Raw genomic sequence first — 20,801 nt, forward strand, 5'->3', positions numbered from 1 at the left:
AAATTGTGATATTATTGCACACAAGTTTAACTCCAGTTGTTTATCGCGCACGATGAATGAATCAGATATCTAATGCATGATATAATAAGAGCGCGTACTTTAGTGGGGCATCTCAAGTGAACATTCGTTTAAATCGCAACAACTGAGTGTAAAATTAAAAATGATGACTGTGCTGGAAATAAATATTTGAAGGTAGGTGCTGCAAAACTTCGTTAAAACATGGCATTAATGCGGTCAGCATATGTTGAAATCGAAAGCAGAATCGGTATATTCCGGAGTCAATGATCATGCCATATTTTATCATTATTATTGCCCTACCACTAATACTACTTTTACTACTATTACTACTACTACAACTACTACTACTACTACTACTACTACTACTACTACTACTACTACTACTACTACTACTACTACTACTACTACTACTACTACTACTACTACTATAACTACTACTAACACAACTACTACTACTACTACTACTACTACTACTACTTCTGCTGCTGCTGCTACTACTACTACTACTACTACTACTACTACTACTACTACTACTACTATAACTACTACTACTACGACTACTACTATTACTACTACTACTACTGCTACTACTACTACTACTACTACTACTACTACTACTACTACTACTACTACTACTACTACTACTACTACTACTACTACTACTACTACTACTACTACTACCACTACTACTACTACTACTACTACTACTACTACTACTACTACTACTACTACTATTACTACTACTACAACTACTACCCCTACTATTACTACTATTACTACTACTACTATAACTACTACTATCATTACTACAACCACTTCTACTTCTCCTTTTCCTTCTTGTTTTTCTCCTTCTTCTTCTTCTTCTTCTTCTTCTTCTTCTACTACTACTACTACTACTACATCTGCAACCTCTTCTGCTTCTGCTGCTGCTTCTTTTACTACTACTACTACTACTACTACTACTACTACTACTACTACTACTACTACTACTACTACTACTACTACTACTACTACTACTACTACTACTACTACTACTACTACTACTACTACTGCTACCACTACTTCTGCTACTACTACTACTACTACTACTACTACTACTACTACTACTACTACTACTACTACTACTACTACTACTACTACTACTACTACTACTACTAATACTATTACTACTACTACTTCTACTACTACTACTACTACTACTTCTACTACTACTACTTCTACTACTACTACTTCTACTACTACTGCTTCTACTGATTCTGCTGCTGTTGCTGCTGCTTCTGCTTTTACTACCACAACTATTATAACTACTACCACAACAACAACTACTACTACTTAAACTGCTGCTGCTGTTGCTGTTGCTAATTCTACTACGTCTACTACTACTACTACTACTACTGCTGCTGCTACTACTACTACTACTTCTACTACTACTACTACTACTTCTACTACTTCTACTACTACTAATAATAATCATAATAATAATAACAATAATAGCAATACTAATGATACTACTACTTATCGTCATCATCATCATCAACATCAAGTTGAATCAAAATTTCATGTTCGTCAAATGAAATAGTCTAAAAGAAAGTTTCATTATATTTGATGAAACCCATACATGAATATTAAATTGTTCCATGCTTCGTTAGAGTTCCCAACATGTCGCGCTATGCGGCCCAGATGTTCGAGTGGGACGAACGTCAAGGCCTGAACATGAAGGAGTATTTCCGCCTTTACAAGGACAGGTTCCCCATGCTAGGGGTCATACTTGAGGGATGGTACGGCGACACGCGCTTTGATTGCTATGACAACTTGCAGGTGAGGCGGCGTGCACATAACTATTTTTGCTTGATGAGGGTGAGGATAACCTCCGAATTTGAAGCAAGGTCTTACGGAATTCTGACTAAAAATACATCTGTTGAAAGCATTTTTAATTAATACATTTTACACCATTAAGCAAAACAAACGACACAAAACACTTAAATGTGCAACCTTATATTATGTTTCGTGTTTTTGCATAGATCATTTTTACACACTTATCTTGGGATTGTGTAGTAAATCCCCGGGTACATTTACTTAATACAATTTATATTGTATTAGTAATAAAGGCCTACAGAGACTGTTTTAATAGGATAAAGATCACTTGCGCCAATGAGAACTATAAATAATAAATATATATTAAATATGAGCCCATGTCTGAGGTTATTGATGAAGCTCAGCAGTGATCTAGTGGTAACGTATTATATTCTCCCTCCAAGGGCCTAGATTCGATCTGAGGCTACACCGAATCTTTTTTCTCCCAACATGCATAGAATCCTAGGTGTTTCAAACCGAGCAAGCTCTTATATACTCAATGTATATTCCGAAACGGACATTTTCTGTATTATGCATCCTGCCCCGTAGCAACCCAACACAACAACCTATATAGGCGACGGAAATAATGCGAAAATGTAAATGGCATGAATTGGCACATGGTGCGTACATCCAATGTGATACACATACTATGAATTGGCTAACAACATGACTGAGCTCTATGTATATGTGATAAACTAGATATGTTTTCTATTTATTGAATTTCACAATTGCGCTTGTAACAATAAACATTTGCAGTAATTATTTAATTTTACTTCCTGATTTGATCTTCCTGTTTACATTGTTTAATGCATAACAACCAATCGCTATTCACTCATCGACTATACAAGTACCTCAGAAACGTTTAAAGACACTTCAATATTAAATTGTAAATTACGGAAGTAATACGGGCGGTGTCATAAGCTGTTCAATAGGATAACTCAACTCCACTCTTAACGCTTTTGCAGTATACAAGCAAAAGCAGAGACAAGTGTAGACTATGATATTGCTATAGTTGTTAACACATTGGTGTGGTTGAAGCTCCATCTCTTGGTACATAAAGTAAGCCTTGCGCTCGAAGTTCAACGTAAAATTTAAGCTAGCGTTATATTCTGCAAAAATGTTGCACCAAGTCTCCAACAATCGTATGAAGTATGCAAGCAGTCTAAATTACATACTTGACAATAACGACGTATTTAAAAACTAATTCGTTTGGATTTTATAATATTAAATACGCAAATATACAAACTATTGGTCTGCGAGGTTTGAAACTAAAGCTTTTATGTTGTAGTAACCGTTAATAAGAACGGTTAATAATCTCTAACCTAATATTTAATATTGAAAATAAATCATGAGACGTTATATACATTTGACAATTTTACTCTAAAAAGGTTTTTTCTCGCTCGAATTAATTATTAAATAATTACTTTCCATCAATCAAATCTGACAGACATAAAAAACTGAACCGTTTTCTCCAAAAATACCAACTTATGAAGTTCAGTCAGTTAATTTGTTAAATACCGATGTGTTCATATGTGTAACATTTGCTTTTACTTTATTAATAACCACAGTTTACAATTGTTAGTATTTTAAATGTTCACATATTCGGATGCATTTTGATTTGTTCGGTCCCTTCTGCGTAGGTGGTTCGGATCCATTGCTACTCTTCACAGCCACGGGTGGTTATCCGCGACTCAAACTCTTCGGACTTCCGGTTCCTCACACTTCCTGTAGACAGTCAGGTCAAGTTCCAGTTGGTCATGGGCCCGAACAAGTGTAAGTTAAGAAAATGTGTCACAAAATAAGATTTAATATCATACTATTAATAAGTTTAGAATATAAGCAATAATTAAAAAAAGTAGCACGTGTGTCCTGACAGAAAATGCTAATATCTTCAAATAAGAAAGACGATAACTTCTCACTGTCAATATCTGCAAAATAGTATGTACAAAAGCAAATCAAGATGTTTTATCGCACTGACTATAAATAGGTTGATACGCAAACGACTAATAACTGCGTAGTTTCCAACATGTGCAAAATCATATCTATTCGAACTAACGAATACACTACACTGCAAATTATACTACTAACGTTATGATGTGCCTATGTCAATATTTAATTTTGTTTTGTATGCAATTCCTTCTTAAATGCCGCTTCGTTGTAAAAGTCGCTTTTAATCGAATCGATATTTTATGTTAAGTAAATTACCGTAACGAACTATAAATGCCAGTATTTCCTACTTCAGATAGCTATCATCGTGTAGCGGTTTAATAATACTTCGAAAGGTTATATTCAGCATAAACATTTTACAGTGCTTAACTACACACATGCCAGAAACCACATGACTCCTCCAAACTTACTGTATAAAAGCGAATTGAGGAAGGTTGCGATGTGTTAAAATACTTACATTTACAGATTTGGTCTCAATATATATATTTTTCGATTCCGCCGTGAACACTCGTTAAATTAATTACAGCTTCAAAAACATTCAGACTACCTATACACTACCCATATTTTTCCTGACGATTTTCCCATTACAACATTGACGTTGTTGTTGTTCTCGTTGCCAGTTGGAAATATCAAGACCATGGACTTCCTCCTCGATAACCACGAGTTGCCGTTCCTGGTGAAGCTGGCGTGTCACGAAGACCATCAATTCAAGATCGGAACTACCCGATGTAGCGCGAGCTCGTTCGGAAACCTTCTCATTACGGAGAAGTACCTTGAACACTATTACATAGTAAACTGCATTGATGGAGCAGGTAACTATAATTGACTTTAATTTGTCCATAGTCGTTGAATTTAACGATGTTCAACATTTTCTATGTATGTGAAAAAGGTACGCACAACGCGACGTCATATAACAAGACTTTAGTTTAGAACAAGGTATATTTGGTAGTTAAACCAATATCCTTATTCATATAATATGCCTATTTATATGGTCAATATAGACCTTTCATGTTTTGCTACTGAAGTTGCAACTCCATCGGCCTATGATAAGATTGAAGGATCTCAACCTTACCCTAAGCTACAACACGTCTTTTGTGAAAATTGATTTGAAAGCTATTTAGCTGATCATCGCAAAATAGGATTTTCATGAAAGCCCTTAGTTTTGAATATAATGATCTGCCAAAGAAAGAAAATTCAATTAAACACATATTGTTTTAAAGGTCATTTCAGTTTTTTCTTAATATATTTGTATATGTCATTTTTACCTTGTAAAAACAAAGACAATGTTAAACCTTTATGTGAATTATAAAAATATATGCTCTTGTCAAAATGATAAAACGACACGTACATTCACCTTTTGTATGATAAAGGAAGAAATAGAACGTGATAAAATAGTTTGTACTGACTAAACCAGAAACCAAGACGTGTCCTTTACAAGAGAACGTTCAATGTATATGTATTTTACTTGTTTTGCTTTAACCATTCTAAATTACCTCGATTGAAATCATAAAAGTTTGAATTCTGTATTCAAATCAAGCATTAATATTGTACAAAACGTTAAATTTCATGCATCTCGTCTATCAGCTTCATATAATAAATTGACTAGCAGAAAATAAGTCCTTAAATTAACACGGAGCCTTATATTTTAACGTCATGTACATTGCATTTAAGTCAGATGCAAACACTACGTCTGTCTGGTATCTTTTCCTGAAAGGGTGTTCGCAGCTGACTGCTCACTCAACAATAATGTAAAGAAGAGAAATGTTTAAACAACAATGTTAAAATAAACTCGCCATTCAATTAGCGGTTTTCTTCAGCTCTACGTTTCGGTTGGTAACACGCCTTGCGAATCCTTATAAAGACTTAATTTTAATATCACGAGCATAAACAGGGTGCAAAATCAACGTGTTTCTCAGGGGTTTACACATGTGCTGGGCACACCGATAAACACATATTGAAATATGTTTGCAAAATTTTTTAGTGCATAAAATACTATTTTTCTTGCAGTTTGTACCGATTTGAGAATACATAACGGATGCGTCTGAAATCGGTGCGTGCAGTATGACCGTGTTTATGAATTAATCACACATCGAATTTTTAGCCAAGAACACAGACTTATAAAAAAAACAACTTAATTCCGATGTTGTTCGAATTGCCATTAGCAGAATAAAAGAAAACTGTCTTTTATGCACTAATTGAAATTCTTCAGAATAATTGTTTTTCAACAGTTATTTAAAAAACAATCACCACTTACCAGTGTATTAGCATCCATTAACACCCATTTGTGAACCCCATAACGTCATGTGCTCCTGCACACTGATTCAGTGTTTGCTTTACATTAAACTATGGAGTATGGTACACGAAACAAATGTATATTTATTAAATCGTTCTTATATTGAAGAACTCCACTTAAATGCATATTTCGATATGAGTTTTATCATTGTACAAACAATACACGGATGCGAATCTTCTTCCTCATAAAAGATGTCTTTAGCTGGCAATAGTTGTTTCCTCTGATAATATTAGAGCAATACACTCGTATCCATAAATGCCACTATAGACGCTCCTCATAAAGGGTACTTTTTAACCGTTTTTTATTACCCTAACAAAAATATGGTTTCCACTTACAGTTATGTAAGACTTTAACGAACTAAATATAAAATTACAAGAAAAATGTGTTCAAAGCTTAAGATGCGAGTTTTTTTCAGATCCAAAGATGAACACCATAGTGAACCTCATTTACCTGACAGAGAACCTGTCAATGGCCCCTGTCACAGGCCTAAAGAACCGCCCTAAGGCGGACTTTGACGCGTACATGGGAAAACTGGACAAAGAGGCGGCCGGAATCGTGTATGACAGAAAGATGGGAAACCCAGGTATGGTTCTCAGCGGGAATCGTGTATGACAGAAAAATGGGAAACCCAGGTATTGTTCTCAGCGGGAATCGTGTATGACAGAAAAATGGGTAACTCATGTATGGTTCTCAAATATTCTGAATAATCGGCTAAGGAGTTAGAGTTTACCAATAAATTGTAAAGGCTAGGCGATTGCTTAAAAAGTGTTATCCAAACTTATTTGATTATTATCTTTCTTGAAACTTATCGAAAAGAGAAGTAGATTAAGTTTAAGGAGAATACGATTTTGCTATGAATGATAACAACTTAAATGTTGTGTGCAATGTTATAATCTGTGTTTACTATAAATAATATTCACAATGCTGGTTGTGTCGACGTTTCTTTTTTAGCCCCTAATGTTTTCTTAAATATTCCGTTGCAAGGTGGGGACCCCTAAAGTGATCCGTTTGTGTAGTTATGTGAGTTTCACACCTTCATATTTAATGTGCTATTACTGAGCTTAGTGATTGATTCGATGTAATTTTAAACCAATTTAAGCCACGTCTGCAATATCTGCTATGTAACAGCATGTGCAAAGGTAGTGGACTTAGATTTTATATATTTTTTATGTTTAGTTTAGTTTAGTTTAAAATTTATTTAAAGCAAATATTGCATGTAAACATGGACACATGTAAATATAATTCAAAATTAGCATATATCAAAATTAAATGTGCTTTGGATTGGAAAACAAGGTCGATGTGACACTTATATAAATTCCTCTCCGTTTGTGTTGAGTTGCGACTGCAGTCATTGTGGTCAGAAGTCGAACTGTAAGTGTTTAGATTACATGTGAAAATGGTTGGAGAAGACATTATCTAAAAGAATTATTTAAAAAGGAATGCAAAAATCTAACACGAAAAAAATCGTTATTTTATTTGTAAACTTGGTACACGGTCTGTTGTCGAGCAGGAGAGAGCCGTTTACACGTATGTCGCAAAACGTTTGGTTGCTATGATATATCGCTGTACAGCGCGAAACAGAAGTTCGTTTTCTGCAAGAGAGAATCGATCAAAGCCATTTAAGAGCTTATTTGTAGTAATAGGGCACCGTATTTCGGAAAAGCAGTGGGTTCTGAGTTATGTATAATGTGTACATCTTAAGAGGGAAATGTTCAATTGTTTCTGAAGATCCAAAGCAACATATGGGGGAACTTACTAGAGACCTTCAGTACAGAGCGTGGTTCAAACCGCTACAGTCGAGTCGAAGACGTGTGTAGGATTTGCCCAGTTCGTGAACCGCAGTAAAAAAGAGGTGAGGATTTCTTTTTAGCTTTTTGTAGGGCGCTTTTGAATGATTGTACGTCTGGTGAATTTTGTATTGTTATGTGCAGTTGATTCCATTCACGTATTGTTTTGGGTCAGAAAGATAAACTATATGCTTGTGTGCGTGCTCTGGCTTGTCGGATGTGTCTTAAGTTGTATCCGTCTGATTGGGTTTGATTAATATGTGTAATTAGATCTGACATGTAGGGTGGTGATAGTCCATGTGCCATTATGTAAAATAGAAGTAGGCGATGTTGTTTCTTTCTTTCCGAGAGTGTATCCCATTTGATGTCGTTGAGTAGCTTTTGGATATTGCAATATTTTGTTGCTCCAGTACATATACTGGCAGCTTCCACTTGAACAGATTCAAGTTCTTGCTTTAGGTATTCGCTACAGTTGTCCCAGACAACATCAGCGTATTCAAGTGTAGGGCGGATAAGTTAAAAAATACATTTTTGAGACAGGAGCGGTTGAGAAAGAATTTAAGCGACCTAAGAATACCGATAAGTCGCCAAACTTTTGACAGAGTAATTGAGATATGTGCGTTCCATTTTGCGTCATAGGAAAGGGTAAGACCCAGGTGCTTGTGGGTGTCAACTTCTTCGATATTTAGAGAATTCATAATTAAAGGTGGGTGTTGTGGTTTACGCCTTTTCCTGCTTAAAATAATAGATTCAGTTTTCTCAGGGTGTAACGATACGAGCCAAGACTGGGACCACGAATGTATGGATGCAAGGTCGCTGTTTAGCGTGGTTGATGCAGTTACAGGATCTTCTACAATAATGTAGAGACTGGTGTCGTCGGAAAAGAGCCGGATGTTTGAGTTGACAGCAGAAACGATATCGTAAATATAGGCGAGAAAGAATAAGGGGCCAAAGATAGAGCCGTGAGGGACGCCTGCTTGTATATGGCGCCATGATGATGTAGAATTTGCATACACAATGCTTTTTTGCGATTTGACAGGTAAGACATAATCCAGTTAAATAGGGAGTCGCACATTCCAAAAGACTAAAGTTTTGTGATGAGACCACGATGCCTGACTCGGTCGAAAGGTTTTGAAATATCGCAGAATACAGCACGCACTTCCTTGCCCTCGTCCATCGCCTGACATATGTCGTTGTAAAGACATGTAAATTGATTAACGGTCAAGTCGTCTTTGATAAAAAGAAGTGAAACTCCGGCTGCTGGAGCAGTATTGAATTCTCATTATACACAATTAGTTGGTCATTTATTTCAAAGGCAAGTGACCAATGGCCAAAACAGCACAAAACAGCACACAACAGCACAAAATAGCACAATACAAAACAACATACATAACACATCAATGAATAAAGCTGGGGTCACCGCCTTGGAACGGTTAATGCAAAGCATTGGGGGTTTAAACCGGTTTTAGAGCGCTCAACCTCACACTTGGCCCATCAATATTCATGAAACATTCAAGTGTAAATAAAATTTAACCTCATAGCATTGTAACTCAAATTTAACAATTATAAAAGGGAATTAAAACTCATTCAATTACCATTTATTTACTCAATGGCACAAAAGAGACCAGAGCAACAGAGCTACAACTTTTTGAGGAACGATGAAATGAAACTACAAACAAGTATCAACTACATTCCTTCTTTATAAAAAAATAATATAGGAATATAGCATCATAAAGGTAATAATTCAGATCATCATCGCGCAATACAGGAAGAAGCAGCAATAATGGGTGTAAAAGTTCCATATTACATTGCTTGGTTGTTTATGTGACTGCAATTTTTATTTAAATCAAACGAGAAATCAGAGAGAAAACAAGAGCCCCGCCTTGCGGGTGCAGACCGCTCATCTATTTTTGTACGTGTAGGGACCTATGGTAATTTCAATCACAAAGGAGGGAGGGGTGGAGTGGAGAGGGGTGTATAGTGTGGGGATGTGGTCATTTATTACATTATCTTCCAAAAATGCAAAAAAAATGCAAAACAAAATTATTTTTTTTTGGAGGGGGGATTCTTGGGTGGGATGGTTGGACGGTATTTCAAAAATAAAATTATACAAAATTAATAATCGTGTTTTTTAACAATGTTTGAAAAAAACAAGAGATGTGTTTGTCAGAAACACAATGCCCCCTATTGCGCCGATTTGAATTTTTTTTTAACCTTTGACTTTGAAGGATGACCTTGACCTTGAACTTCCACCACTCAAAATATGCAGCTTTATGAGGAGGCCGCTTTGAAATTATTATTTTTTTACCTTTGACCTTGAAGGATGACCTTGACCTTGAAGGATGACCTTGATCTTGAACTTCCACCACTCAAAGTGTGCAGCTTCATGATAACGCCGCTTTGAAATTATTATTATTTTGACCTTTGACCTTGAATGATGACCTTGAACTTGAAGAATGACATTGACCTTGACCTTGAACTTCCACCATTCAAAATGTGCAGCTTCAGGAGAACGCCGCTTGGAAATTTTGTTTTTGTTTTTTGACCTTTGACCTTGCTTCATGAGAACGCCGCTTTGATTTTTTTTTTACCTTGAAGGATGACCTTGACCTTGAACTTCCACAACTCAATATGTGCAGCTTCATGATAACGCCGCTTTGATTTCTTTTTTGTTTGACCTTTGACCTTGAAGGATGACCTTGACCTTGAAGGTTGACCTTGACCTTGAACTTTCACCACTCAAAATGTGCAGCTTTATGATAACGCCGCTTTGATTTTTTCTTTGACCTTTGACCTTGAAGGATGACCTTGACCTTGAAGAATGACTTTGACCTTGAACTTCCACCACTCAAAATGTGCAGCTTCATGATAACGCCGCTTTGAAATTTTGTTTTTGTTTTTTGACCTTTGACCTTGAAGGATAACCTTGACCTTGAAGGATGACCTTGAACTTCTACCACTCAAAATGTGCAGCTTCATGAGAACGCCGCTTTGAATTAAAAAAAAATTACCTTGAAGGATGACCTTGACCTTGAACTTCCACCACTCAAAATATGCAGCTTCATAAGATACACATGCATGCCAAATATCAAGCTGCTATCTTCAATATTAAAAAAGTTATGGCCAATTTTAAAGTTTTCGGACGAACAGACGCCATATATTTGACATTTGACCTTGAAGGATGACCTTCACCTTCACCTTTCACCACTCAAAATGTTCAGCTCCATGAGATACACATGCATGCCAAATATCAAGTTGCTATCTTCAATATTGAAAAAAGTTATGGCCAATGTTAAAGTTTTCGGACAGACAGACACCATTCATTTGACATTTGACCTTGAAGGATGACATTGACTTCACATTTCACCGCTCAAAATGTGCAGCTCCATGAGATACACATGCATGCCAAATATCAAGTTGCTATCTTAAAAAGTGAAAAAGTTATGGCCAATGTTAAAGTTTTTTTCGGACGGACAGACAGACTGACTGACATACTGACGGACAGTTCAACTGCTATATGCCACCCTACCGGGGTCATACGAATTATTTTTTGGGGGTGGGGGTATAGTATGAGGGTGTGGTGGTCATTGATTAGATGATCTTTTATAATAAACAAAAATAATGGGGTGGGATTGAGGGGGGATTCGGGGGTGATTCGGGGGAGGGGGCGTGGTGGATGGTTTGGACGGAGTGAATTGTGGTATGTCAGGTAGGAATTGTTTTGTCAAAGTATCAATCGAATCTAATCATAAATAAAGTAATTATGGCAATTTTAGCAAAATTTAATAATTTGACATTGAGAGTCAAGGTCATTCAAAGGTCAAGGTAAAATTCAACTTGCCAGGTACAGTACCCTCATGATAGCATGAAAGTACCGGTATTTAAAGTTTAAAAACAATGGCCTTGTTACTTTTGAAGTAAAGTGGATCTAACACAAAATGTAACCATATATATAAAGTTACTAAGTAAAAAAAGGGCCATAATTCCGTAAAAATGACAACCAGAGTTATGCAACTTGTCCTTTAATGTCTCCTTCTGATAGTTTGCGAGTGTTCCAAGTATGAAAGAACTATATATGATACTTAAGGGGTAAAGTGGACCAAAACACAAAAGTAAACCGAATTTTCAAGTATAAAGGGCCCATAAATTCGTCAAAATGCCAGTCAGAGTAACATAACTTTGTCTGCACAGTCCCCTTACGATAGGTAGTAAGTGTTGCAAGTATGAAAGCAATAGCTTTGATACTTTAGGAAAAAAGTGGACCTAAACACAAAACTTAACCAAATTTTCAATTTTCTAAGTATAAAAAGGGCACATAATTCTGTCAAAATGTCAGTAAGAGTTACATAACTTTGCACGCACAGTCCCCTTATGATAGTTAGTAAGTGTTGCAAGTATGAAAGCAATAGCTTTGATACTTAAGGAATAAAATGGACCTAAACACAAAACTTAACCAAAATTTTCAATTTTCTAAGTATAAAAAGGGCACATAATTCTGTCAAAATGCAAGCCAGAGTTATCTAACTTTGCCTGCCCAGTCCCCTCATGATAGTAAGTAAGTGTACCAAGTTTGAATGCAATAGCATTGATACTTTATGGGAAAAGTGGACCTAAACGCAAAACTTAACCGGACGCCGACGCCAAGGTGATGACAATAGCTCATATTCTTTTTCAAAAAATAGATGAGCTAATAAAATGAAAATTGAAAGCGATAAACCCAATTACCTATGCATGAAGATTACAACTGTGCAAGTTAGTCGTATGACTTCTTCAGGGGTGAATACAGATATGAGTAAACGATTCTACATTTCGAATGCACAATAGCACCAAAAAACCAGATTGGAAAGGGGTAATAAGATTATTTGTCGTTAGGTAATTATATATGTATTTGTGTATGTAGCGCTCCATTAGTTTACCGAGGCAACTAAGTAGGGAAATAAGCGGTAGTTAAAGGTTTAGAAGGATCTGATTTTTTGAAGATGGGCGCAACGTTTGCAAGCTTCCAAGAATCAGGGAAATACGAATTCTGCATGAGCTTATTGAAAAATGTTGAAAGAGGTATAGAAAGTTCGTGTATGCCTTCTTTTAGAAGCCTAGGACTGACCATGTCTGGGCCACTTGCCTTGCTTGGGTCAAGAAGTGAAAGAGCGTCTTGAACGTCTTGGGGCGTAATAGTGATGCTTCTCAAATAGGATTCCGTATCACGATTTATTGGTGGAGGACAGTTATCTCGATCGTCGACAGTTGACTGAGAGGAAAAGTAATTGTTGAGAAGATCTACTTTGTCATCGTCAGTAGTTACCTCGTGATTGTGATCGTATAATGTTGGTATTGTTTGCGTTTGTGTTTTGTTTGTAAGTTGTTTAGCTGTTTTAAACCATGTTTTAGGAGATGTGTTAGGTTGATTAAATTTCTCAATTAATTTATTTTTATAGTTTTGTTTTTCCTGACGTTTAGTGACTAAATTTCTTGCGTGTTTAAACTTTGACCATGCTTCTGGCGTATTCAACTTTTTTGCTTTTTTATGAAGTTTTTGCCTCTTTTTTAAAAGAGTTCTAATCAGGTGTGACATCAATGGGATGTCATGTGGTCTTACTGTGATTATCTTGTTTAGGATATTTTGGGATGCTATTGATAGGATTATGTCTGTTATATTCTCGGTAATATCATCTAGGTCGTCGTTGTCGAAAAGGCTGTTCCAGTCCGTCGACCGTAAACCGGCTCTGTAATCATCATAGTTTCCTTAGTCGTTGACCCATATACGTCGTTTGAATGGAGCTGTTATGGGCTTATGCAAATGAAGAACTACCACTACTGGACAGTGAAAACGAGTTAAGTTTGGAATGAAAGGGTCTGCAACAAAGCTGGATAGTATGTGATTTTTGTTTTTTTTACAAAGATTAGATCGATAAGTGAGCTAGAGTGTTCTGTGATGTGAGTTGGTGAGGAGATAAGTTGTTCAGCGTTGTATGATGTCATAAGGTTTATGATTTTATTTGGGCATTGGCTGAGGACGTTCATATTAAAGTCTCCAGTGATAATGATATTATCATAGGGCATGGAAAAAGCTTGATCGACGTTATGTTCTAGTAAGGTCCAGTGGTCATTGTTTGCGTCCGGAGGACGGTAGATGCCTCCCAACAATAATCTGTGCTTACCTGTTGATAATTCGACCCAAAGAGATTCTAAGCCATTTAAACAGAGATCTGATCGCTTGGTTGCATTGATACCTTCTCGAACATATATAACTTCACCGCCGTCAAGACAATTTATACGAGCACAGCGAAATGGTTGCTGAAAATGCAATAAAGCGATATCATCGTCAGGAATCGATTGGTTAAGCCAAGTTTCCGTAAGAACGAGTACGTCGTATGGATGTGCCTCGACTTCTAGGATGTCAAGCTTTGGTCTAAGACTCTGAATATTCAGGTGCATGATGCTCGGTCCGTTGTTGTTTAATATATGGCTATATTCTGAGAGGGAAGAACTACTTGATGAGTCGGGGCCTGGGTAAGGGTGGACGTCTCCAGAACACAGAATAAGTAAGGAGCACAGGTACAGCTGTGTATGGTTTCTGAACGTTAAGGGTCGATGAATGAGGTTCAGCAACAGAAAACTAGATTTGTAGTAGGATTGGCGGCATGTCATATCAGTGTAGAGAGTCATTTAACTAGGGATGATGATATCTGGGAGGGTTGAGTAGCCATGCCGCCTTTTCAGTTGTAGACAATGTATGGTGGTCGGATCTCATACTCGCCAACGTGAACTGTGTACCAGAGGGGTTACTTATAAAATAAAATAACCAGGTGAGTGGAAAAATGTAACATATTATGATTAAGGACATGATGCTTAACGGGCATTGTGGTATTGGTAAGTGCTGGCGGAAGAACAGTATCTTCAAAATATGGGTATCGTGGAAGAAACTTCTAATGGAGCTCGTCAGGCTTATGTTTTAAATCCTTATTATTAAGTTTTATACAAGTAAAATAATTGGTTTTGTGAATGCGTCTCAGTAGCCTTGTTTCCGGTTGAATGGTTAGTTAACGTGCCCCACTATAGCAAAGACATTACTCTATGCTATCTTAAAGAAGAAATGTGAATTGTTAGTACATAGTTGTTAAATATCGTGTATATGTAAGTATAAATATAACATGGCAAAATTCTGTGATATTACAAAAAAGAAGCAACAGCAAGATACACGGCGGATAAGGACATATCAGATTATTAACACAGTACTTTATGTATTCATGTATGGGTGCTATACAGGTATGACCTGTTTGGAAAGCATGAATAGGTGGTACATTTAACTGTAAACTACAAAAGGCAGTCACCTGGCACAATACAGCAACAAGAATAATCGATAGTTTTTGGTGATCACTATGCTATGTAACGTGGATCGTTCGTTGAGTAAATGTCAATGCATGTATTAGAAGTTCTTTTGTAACAATAGCATGCCTATAATGTAGTTAAAGTAGACATCTACATAAAGAAAAGGCCAATACGTGTACTAAAAAAACAGCAAAGTTTTAAATCTTGATATGCTCTAACGATTGCATAAAACTAAGTCGGCTTAGTTTAGACAATTAATTCGGTTATTTGCGTGTTACGCGAGGTTTATGTGTTACGGTGGGTTGTAATCCGATAAACCGAGATAGTAGTAGTGGAATGTTGTAGTCCATGCGTGAATAGGTATAGTGTACATAAAAGGTAGAGTTCGCTAAATACTCTAAGTGAACGAAGAGAAATCGGCTCTGGTTGTTATTCTGTGGACCTTCTGTGTTTTATCTTTGATGAATATAATTCCATCAAACGACCAAGAGCTATCAATCCGGTTCTCCTTTACGAGTATGCGTGACTGGAAGAGCAGCTCACTGCGTTGTTTAGTAAGTTCTTCGTTTATAAAATACATTTTGTGACCGCTCTGCTTAAGCTTCGCTCGGGGACTGTATAGCTTCTGGCGCGCACGAAAGGAAATACATTTCACAATGATGTCGCGGGGTCTGATGTTGCCTCCCACTGAGCTCACTTTGGTTTGGTTGCATTTAGGCTTGCCGAGTCGATGGGATCGGTCTTTTTAGTACTATTGTAAGGTTGGCCCCAACAGCTTTCGCGATTTCAAGCACCAATGACACCTCGGAAGTTTCTGTTAGACCCGAAAATCTCAAACAGTTGCGCCTGGAGTATTGTTCATATGATTCGTTCTTCTCTTCAATTTCGTTATATTCTTTTCGAGATCGACTACCTTAGATTCAAGACCGGTCACTGATGATTTAAGTCCAGCATTTTCGGATTCAAGCGCTGTTATCTTAAGTTTTAAATCATCTACGACCCCTGATACAATACTGCTCACAAGGGAACATCAACAAACTCAGTTTCCTTAGTTGTTCGTCGCTTAGAGTTACTTTGACATAGTCCAGGCTGGTGTCAATGTCAACGCAATCGCTTTCGCCCCCATTTGAGCAAAGGCGAGATTTCTTATAGTCGTCATCGTCTAATGGTGATGATGCCTCACGTTTTTTTGTCTGTAACCACACGAGATGTTACAGGTGTAGACGACATAACATGCGTAGACGACATTTTAACTTGGTGACGCTTATATTTTGTCGAACAGTATAGATGAAATATCAAGCAAATGGGGATGGCCTACTTATTGGTCTTCTTGTTATACGACTGATTGTTTACAGGTAAATTCAGTCAAGCGTGAAAGTAAAATTGAACCGTGTTTCAAAATTCAACAATTCAAAAAGTCTTTCAAAATTCACCTTTGTCTCGTGGAATCCTTCTCGAGGCTAAGCACTTTGATAGAAACATTTTCCTTTTGATTTCTGTTCCGCTTTCTCAATAAAACCACAATTTTATATGCCCTGGTAAATTGTCTAACGCGCCATTTTCTGACCGATAATCATTAAAAAAAAAGTTTAAATGTGTGTCCTATGTTTTGCCCTTCATTTGACAAGCAATTGGTGAGTTGTCTTTAATGAAGAACTAGACGAGTATAACAAGACATTTTCTCCCGATCAGTACTAAAAAATATATATAATACCACCCTTCGTATTGATATACTATTCAATAATCGAAATGTCTTTCTAAATTATACCTGCTCGAGTAGGTAAACACACATCGCCACACACATTTCATCTGCATACGCAGCATATCTTAAAGACGAACTGTGTTTGTTATTTTGCTGAAATGACGTTGTAACGTAAAATGACGTCACGAAATGTAAACAACATTCGGGATTTATCATTATGTTTGCGTTAAGATTTATTTAATTTGCTCATTTAAAAACATGTGATAAAAAAGATCAGACACTCGCTGTCATTTCATACCATATTTTATTAAACTCGTCCAGGAAAGGCTCGCTTACTAACAACATTCCTGAACTCGTTTAATACAATATGGTATGATATGACAACTCGTGACAACTATTGCCAGATCCTATATGTATAATATAGTAAACATATATTGTGTCCATTAATATTCATGATAAAATAGGCGAAATATTTATAATACGTACACAGTTTTTTCTGATTTACCCGACCGACCCTATTATTTCGCGCCGAACTTAAATATTTTGAAATAAAAAATGTGTAATGAAACAGTCAATAAAACAGATTTGCTCTATTCTGATGGAGTTGTTAAAACAAGCATCGTATCGTTGCGTAATGTATTTATAAACATCCACCGTATAGGTCACCTATTTCTGTTGATTCTCAGATTTCGCTGAGTACGATACTCGCAAGATTGATCCTATGACGGGCGACGGAGGCATACCTACTATCGACCCTCCGGCCATTCCCGGTCAGATTTTGGAAGGTATGAATAAGTAGATACTTGTGATCGTTTGTGAGCAATCATAAATGATACATTGTTTAAGGTTCGATACCTTCAATTACCCATCGTCAATACTAGTATCTGTCGGATCTGACGTAATGACGCGATGTAGAAAATGCCGTTGATACCTTGTTCACATGTATTACGCATATTGAAAACAAGTTGACATTTGATACAATATGTACACATAGCCATGAATCTAATGTAATAAAGAAGTAATTGCATTAACGTCTTCAGTTATGAAGATGAAATTAAATGTCCGACTATGCACTTGGAAAATTGTTGATAACTAAAAGGCAATTGTGAGAAATGAAATCAAGTTGGTATGTTGCTGTTGTATTGATGTATATACTTCTTTTACTGTTGTCGCTAAAATATCGTTTTATCTTTAAACCCAGAGGATGGTGACTATATTGAGATTCCACCTGAGCTGCCTACCAGATCAAAACCCCATTTGGAACCACAATCATTGGCAACACAAGATCCGGCACATAAAGATCCGGCCCATAAAGCTCCGACACAGATAGATCCGACACATAAAGATCCGACACATAAAGATCCGAAACATAAAGATCCGAAACATAAAGATCCGAAACATAAAGATATCAAACATAAAGAACCAAAACATAAAGAAAAACCGGGTATATCTTTGCACTTATATGTATTATATGATTATAGTATGCTTGTTTTTAAAATATATCGCACGAAATTTATGTTACACAACACACGCTGGTATAGAAATACGTTTACTTGTATGAACAACGTTAAAAAATAAGTTTCATTTTGATGTGAACGATTCCCTTACAAAAGAATGGATTCACATATTGATTTATGTATAAAAAAGTCTCTCATAATTTTATCAAATTTTGCGCATATTAATACATTGTGTATTTTCAGCAAAGGCGGAGAAGAAACCCGCGCCTGTGTGCGCTAAGAAACCAAAGCCTCCTCCGGCAGTACAGTCACCTCTTGCCGTTGCGGTGAATGTAAGCTGGGAAAAGAACCCGGATCTTCCAGCTCGCAGGCCTCAACCGCCCCCGAGCAACGCGCCCCTGTGCAAACAAGGTTTGATGTTTAGCATGGTTACCATTAAGCGATGGTCAAGCGTGGTTCAGCGTTTGTAAACGTAAAAAACGAGAGCGCCGATGGCGTTGAAAGCATAGTTGCAAGATACAGGGAAGGTGCTGCTGAAGTAAATGTTTAGGTCAAAATATTCTAAATAGTTTCCTTATATGTTTCAATGTAAAAGCGACAAATTTGAGCGAAAATAAATACAACATTTTGCACATAGAGACCCCCATTACCATACCTTTTCTTGACGGGCATTCTTAGCTGAATCGATTTAAGCAATAAAAAAGATATGTCATGTTCAAACCAAAAAAAAATTCGACTCAAATTAAAATCGACTGTTTTTGCACCTTCTTTTTTCGGCCGTTTTCTAGTGGATTGTAACCTATTGCAGTACCATTTTTTACTTTAATCTCTAACTTTAGCCTATTTCAGGTATTTAATAGTGAACACCTATGCGTACCCTATCAATATCTTCAAACGATAAAACCAGAACAACAGTCTAAAGTGTAAAACATGCCTTCGAGGAAAATATGATGATTTGTTTAGACAGGGACCTATACAGTACAGGTCCCTGGTTTAGAGAGTTCAGACCTTCATGACTCGATTATTCCAATCTCTTGCACGACGGTTACATTACATTCACCTCTGTGTTGGGCTCAGAACGGACTATTGCTATGAAAGCGTCTCATTCATGTCATGATCACTCCAAGCGTTTATCATTGAGGTTACAGTATACTAAACAATCTCTTGCACAACGGTTACATTGCATTCACTGCATTAAAGAAAACCATCTCATACCATGATATCTTATATCAGTCTTAATTCATTATTATAAAATTGATTTGGTTTTTTTGATGTTAAGAAACCAACATACATACACACGTCGAAGCAATTCCTAACGTCACTCAATAAAAATTATGTTCAGTTGTTTACATTTGTGAAGTGCGTGGAATGATTCCATCTGCGTTAATGGGCAATAAAATAGTTCCAAAGAGTTGCATTAAAACTCGCAAGTTTTTGCACGATTTATCGTACATTTAAAAGTCATATTTCTTAATTGAATGCATGCGATCTTAAATATCCAATCAAATATACATTGAATGCGTTTGTTCGGTTTTACCTATTTTATAGGCAAAATGGCAAGCTGAGACTTTCGCAGAGTTGTATGTGAGAGCAAGGAACGACAACTCTGCGTGGAGATTGCGATTATTCCTGACTCGATTTTTTAGTTTATTGTAACCTTAACAATTCCTGACATCACGAGTCGCCTCCCTTGTTGGTTCATGCTACCAAAATGTTCTATTTTTAGAAACGGGAATGCCAAATCGTAACGAATGTGAATGGTTACAAAATGACTTGACTATGAAAAAGAATACGTAGAATGTTATTATTTCACGCATTATGCAACCATCCGTTTTCTTTTCCGACTTGATACATTTACGGCAATTCATTTAATATTTTACAGACACAACACTCGTCCAGAATTTGCGCGAATCCATTAAATTCGATGCCACTACTCGTAACGTTAATTTCTGGCTCAAAGTTAATCATTTTAATTTCAATTAACACATCTCTATTACTTTCAAACTCTACTTCAGTAAATCTATAGAAAGGCAGGTCTGAATCCATGTCATAAATCAGAAAACATTCATCGTACTCCGCTATTTTTTTTACACATTTACCAAGAATGAAAGTGCTTTATGCCCCACTTCCTGTTGAGAATATGTTAATTTCTATTTATAATTAACCAATGAAATTCTACATATCTTTAAACCAGGGCCTAATGAATTTGACCTCTAGAACAGTAAACAAAGGAAAAAGAAAGTAGGTGTGAGATCACTATCAACCAGAACAGAATTGTTTTACAAACGAAATTTGTTTTAGTTTCTTAGAAGGTTTTTCACGTAAAACGGTCTTAGAAAAATTCACTAAAAACGGTGTCAGCAATATTCTTGGAAGAAAACGTTAGAAAAATGTTTCTAAATAAAAAAATGTTA

The 20,801-nt window shown here is 36.5% G+C and overlaps 1 protein-coding gene across 2 annotated transcripts in view; it reads left to right on the forward strand.

Moving 5' to 3' along the window:
• The first annotated feature begins 23 nt into the window (after positions 1-23).
• The window catches only part of LOC127878031 (uncharacterized), a 27,357-nt gene continuing 6,579 nt past the window's right edge, over positions 24-20,801 (forward strand). Inside the window, exons 1-8 of one of the 2 annotated variants that reach the window (XM_052424423.1) lie at positions 24-192; positions 1,668-1,836; positions 3,513-3,645; positions 4,440-4,631; positions 6,528-6,695; positions 17,617-17,715; positions 18,132-18,374; positions 18,631-18,798. In XM_052424423.1, the coding sequence (XP_052280383.1) occupies positions 1,678-1,836; positions 3,513-3,645; positions 4,440-4,631; positions 6,528-6,695; positions 17,617-17,715; positions 18,132-18,374; positions 18,631-18,798 (1,162 nt within the window). In that variant the 5' untranslated portion in view covers positions 24-192; positions 1,668-1,677. The remainder of the gene's footprint in view (positions 193-1,667; positions 1,837-3,512; positions 3,646-4,439; positions 4,632-6,527; positions 6,696-17,616; positions 17,716-18,131; positions 18,375-18,630; positions 18,799-20,801) is intronic. The other variant, XM_052424422.1, reaches the window with a different exon arrangement.

This window comes from Dreissena polymorpha, chromosome 4, assembly GCF_020536995.1.
Source record: "Dreissena polymorpha isolate Duluth1 chromosome 4, UMN_Dpol_1.0, whole genome shotgun sequence".
Lineage (NCBI taxonomy): Eukaryota > Metazoa > Mollusca > Bivalvia > Myida > Dreissenidae > Dreissena > Dreissena polymorpha.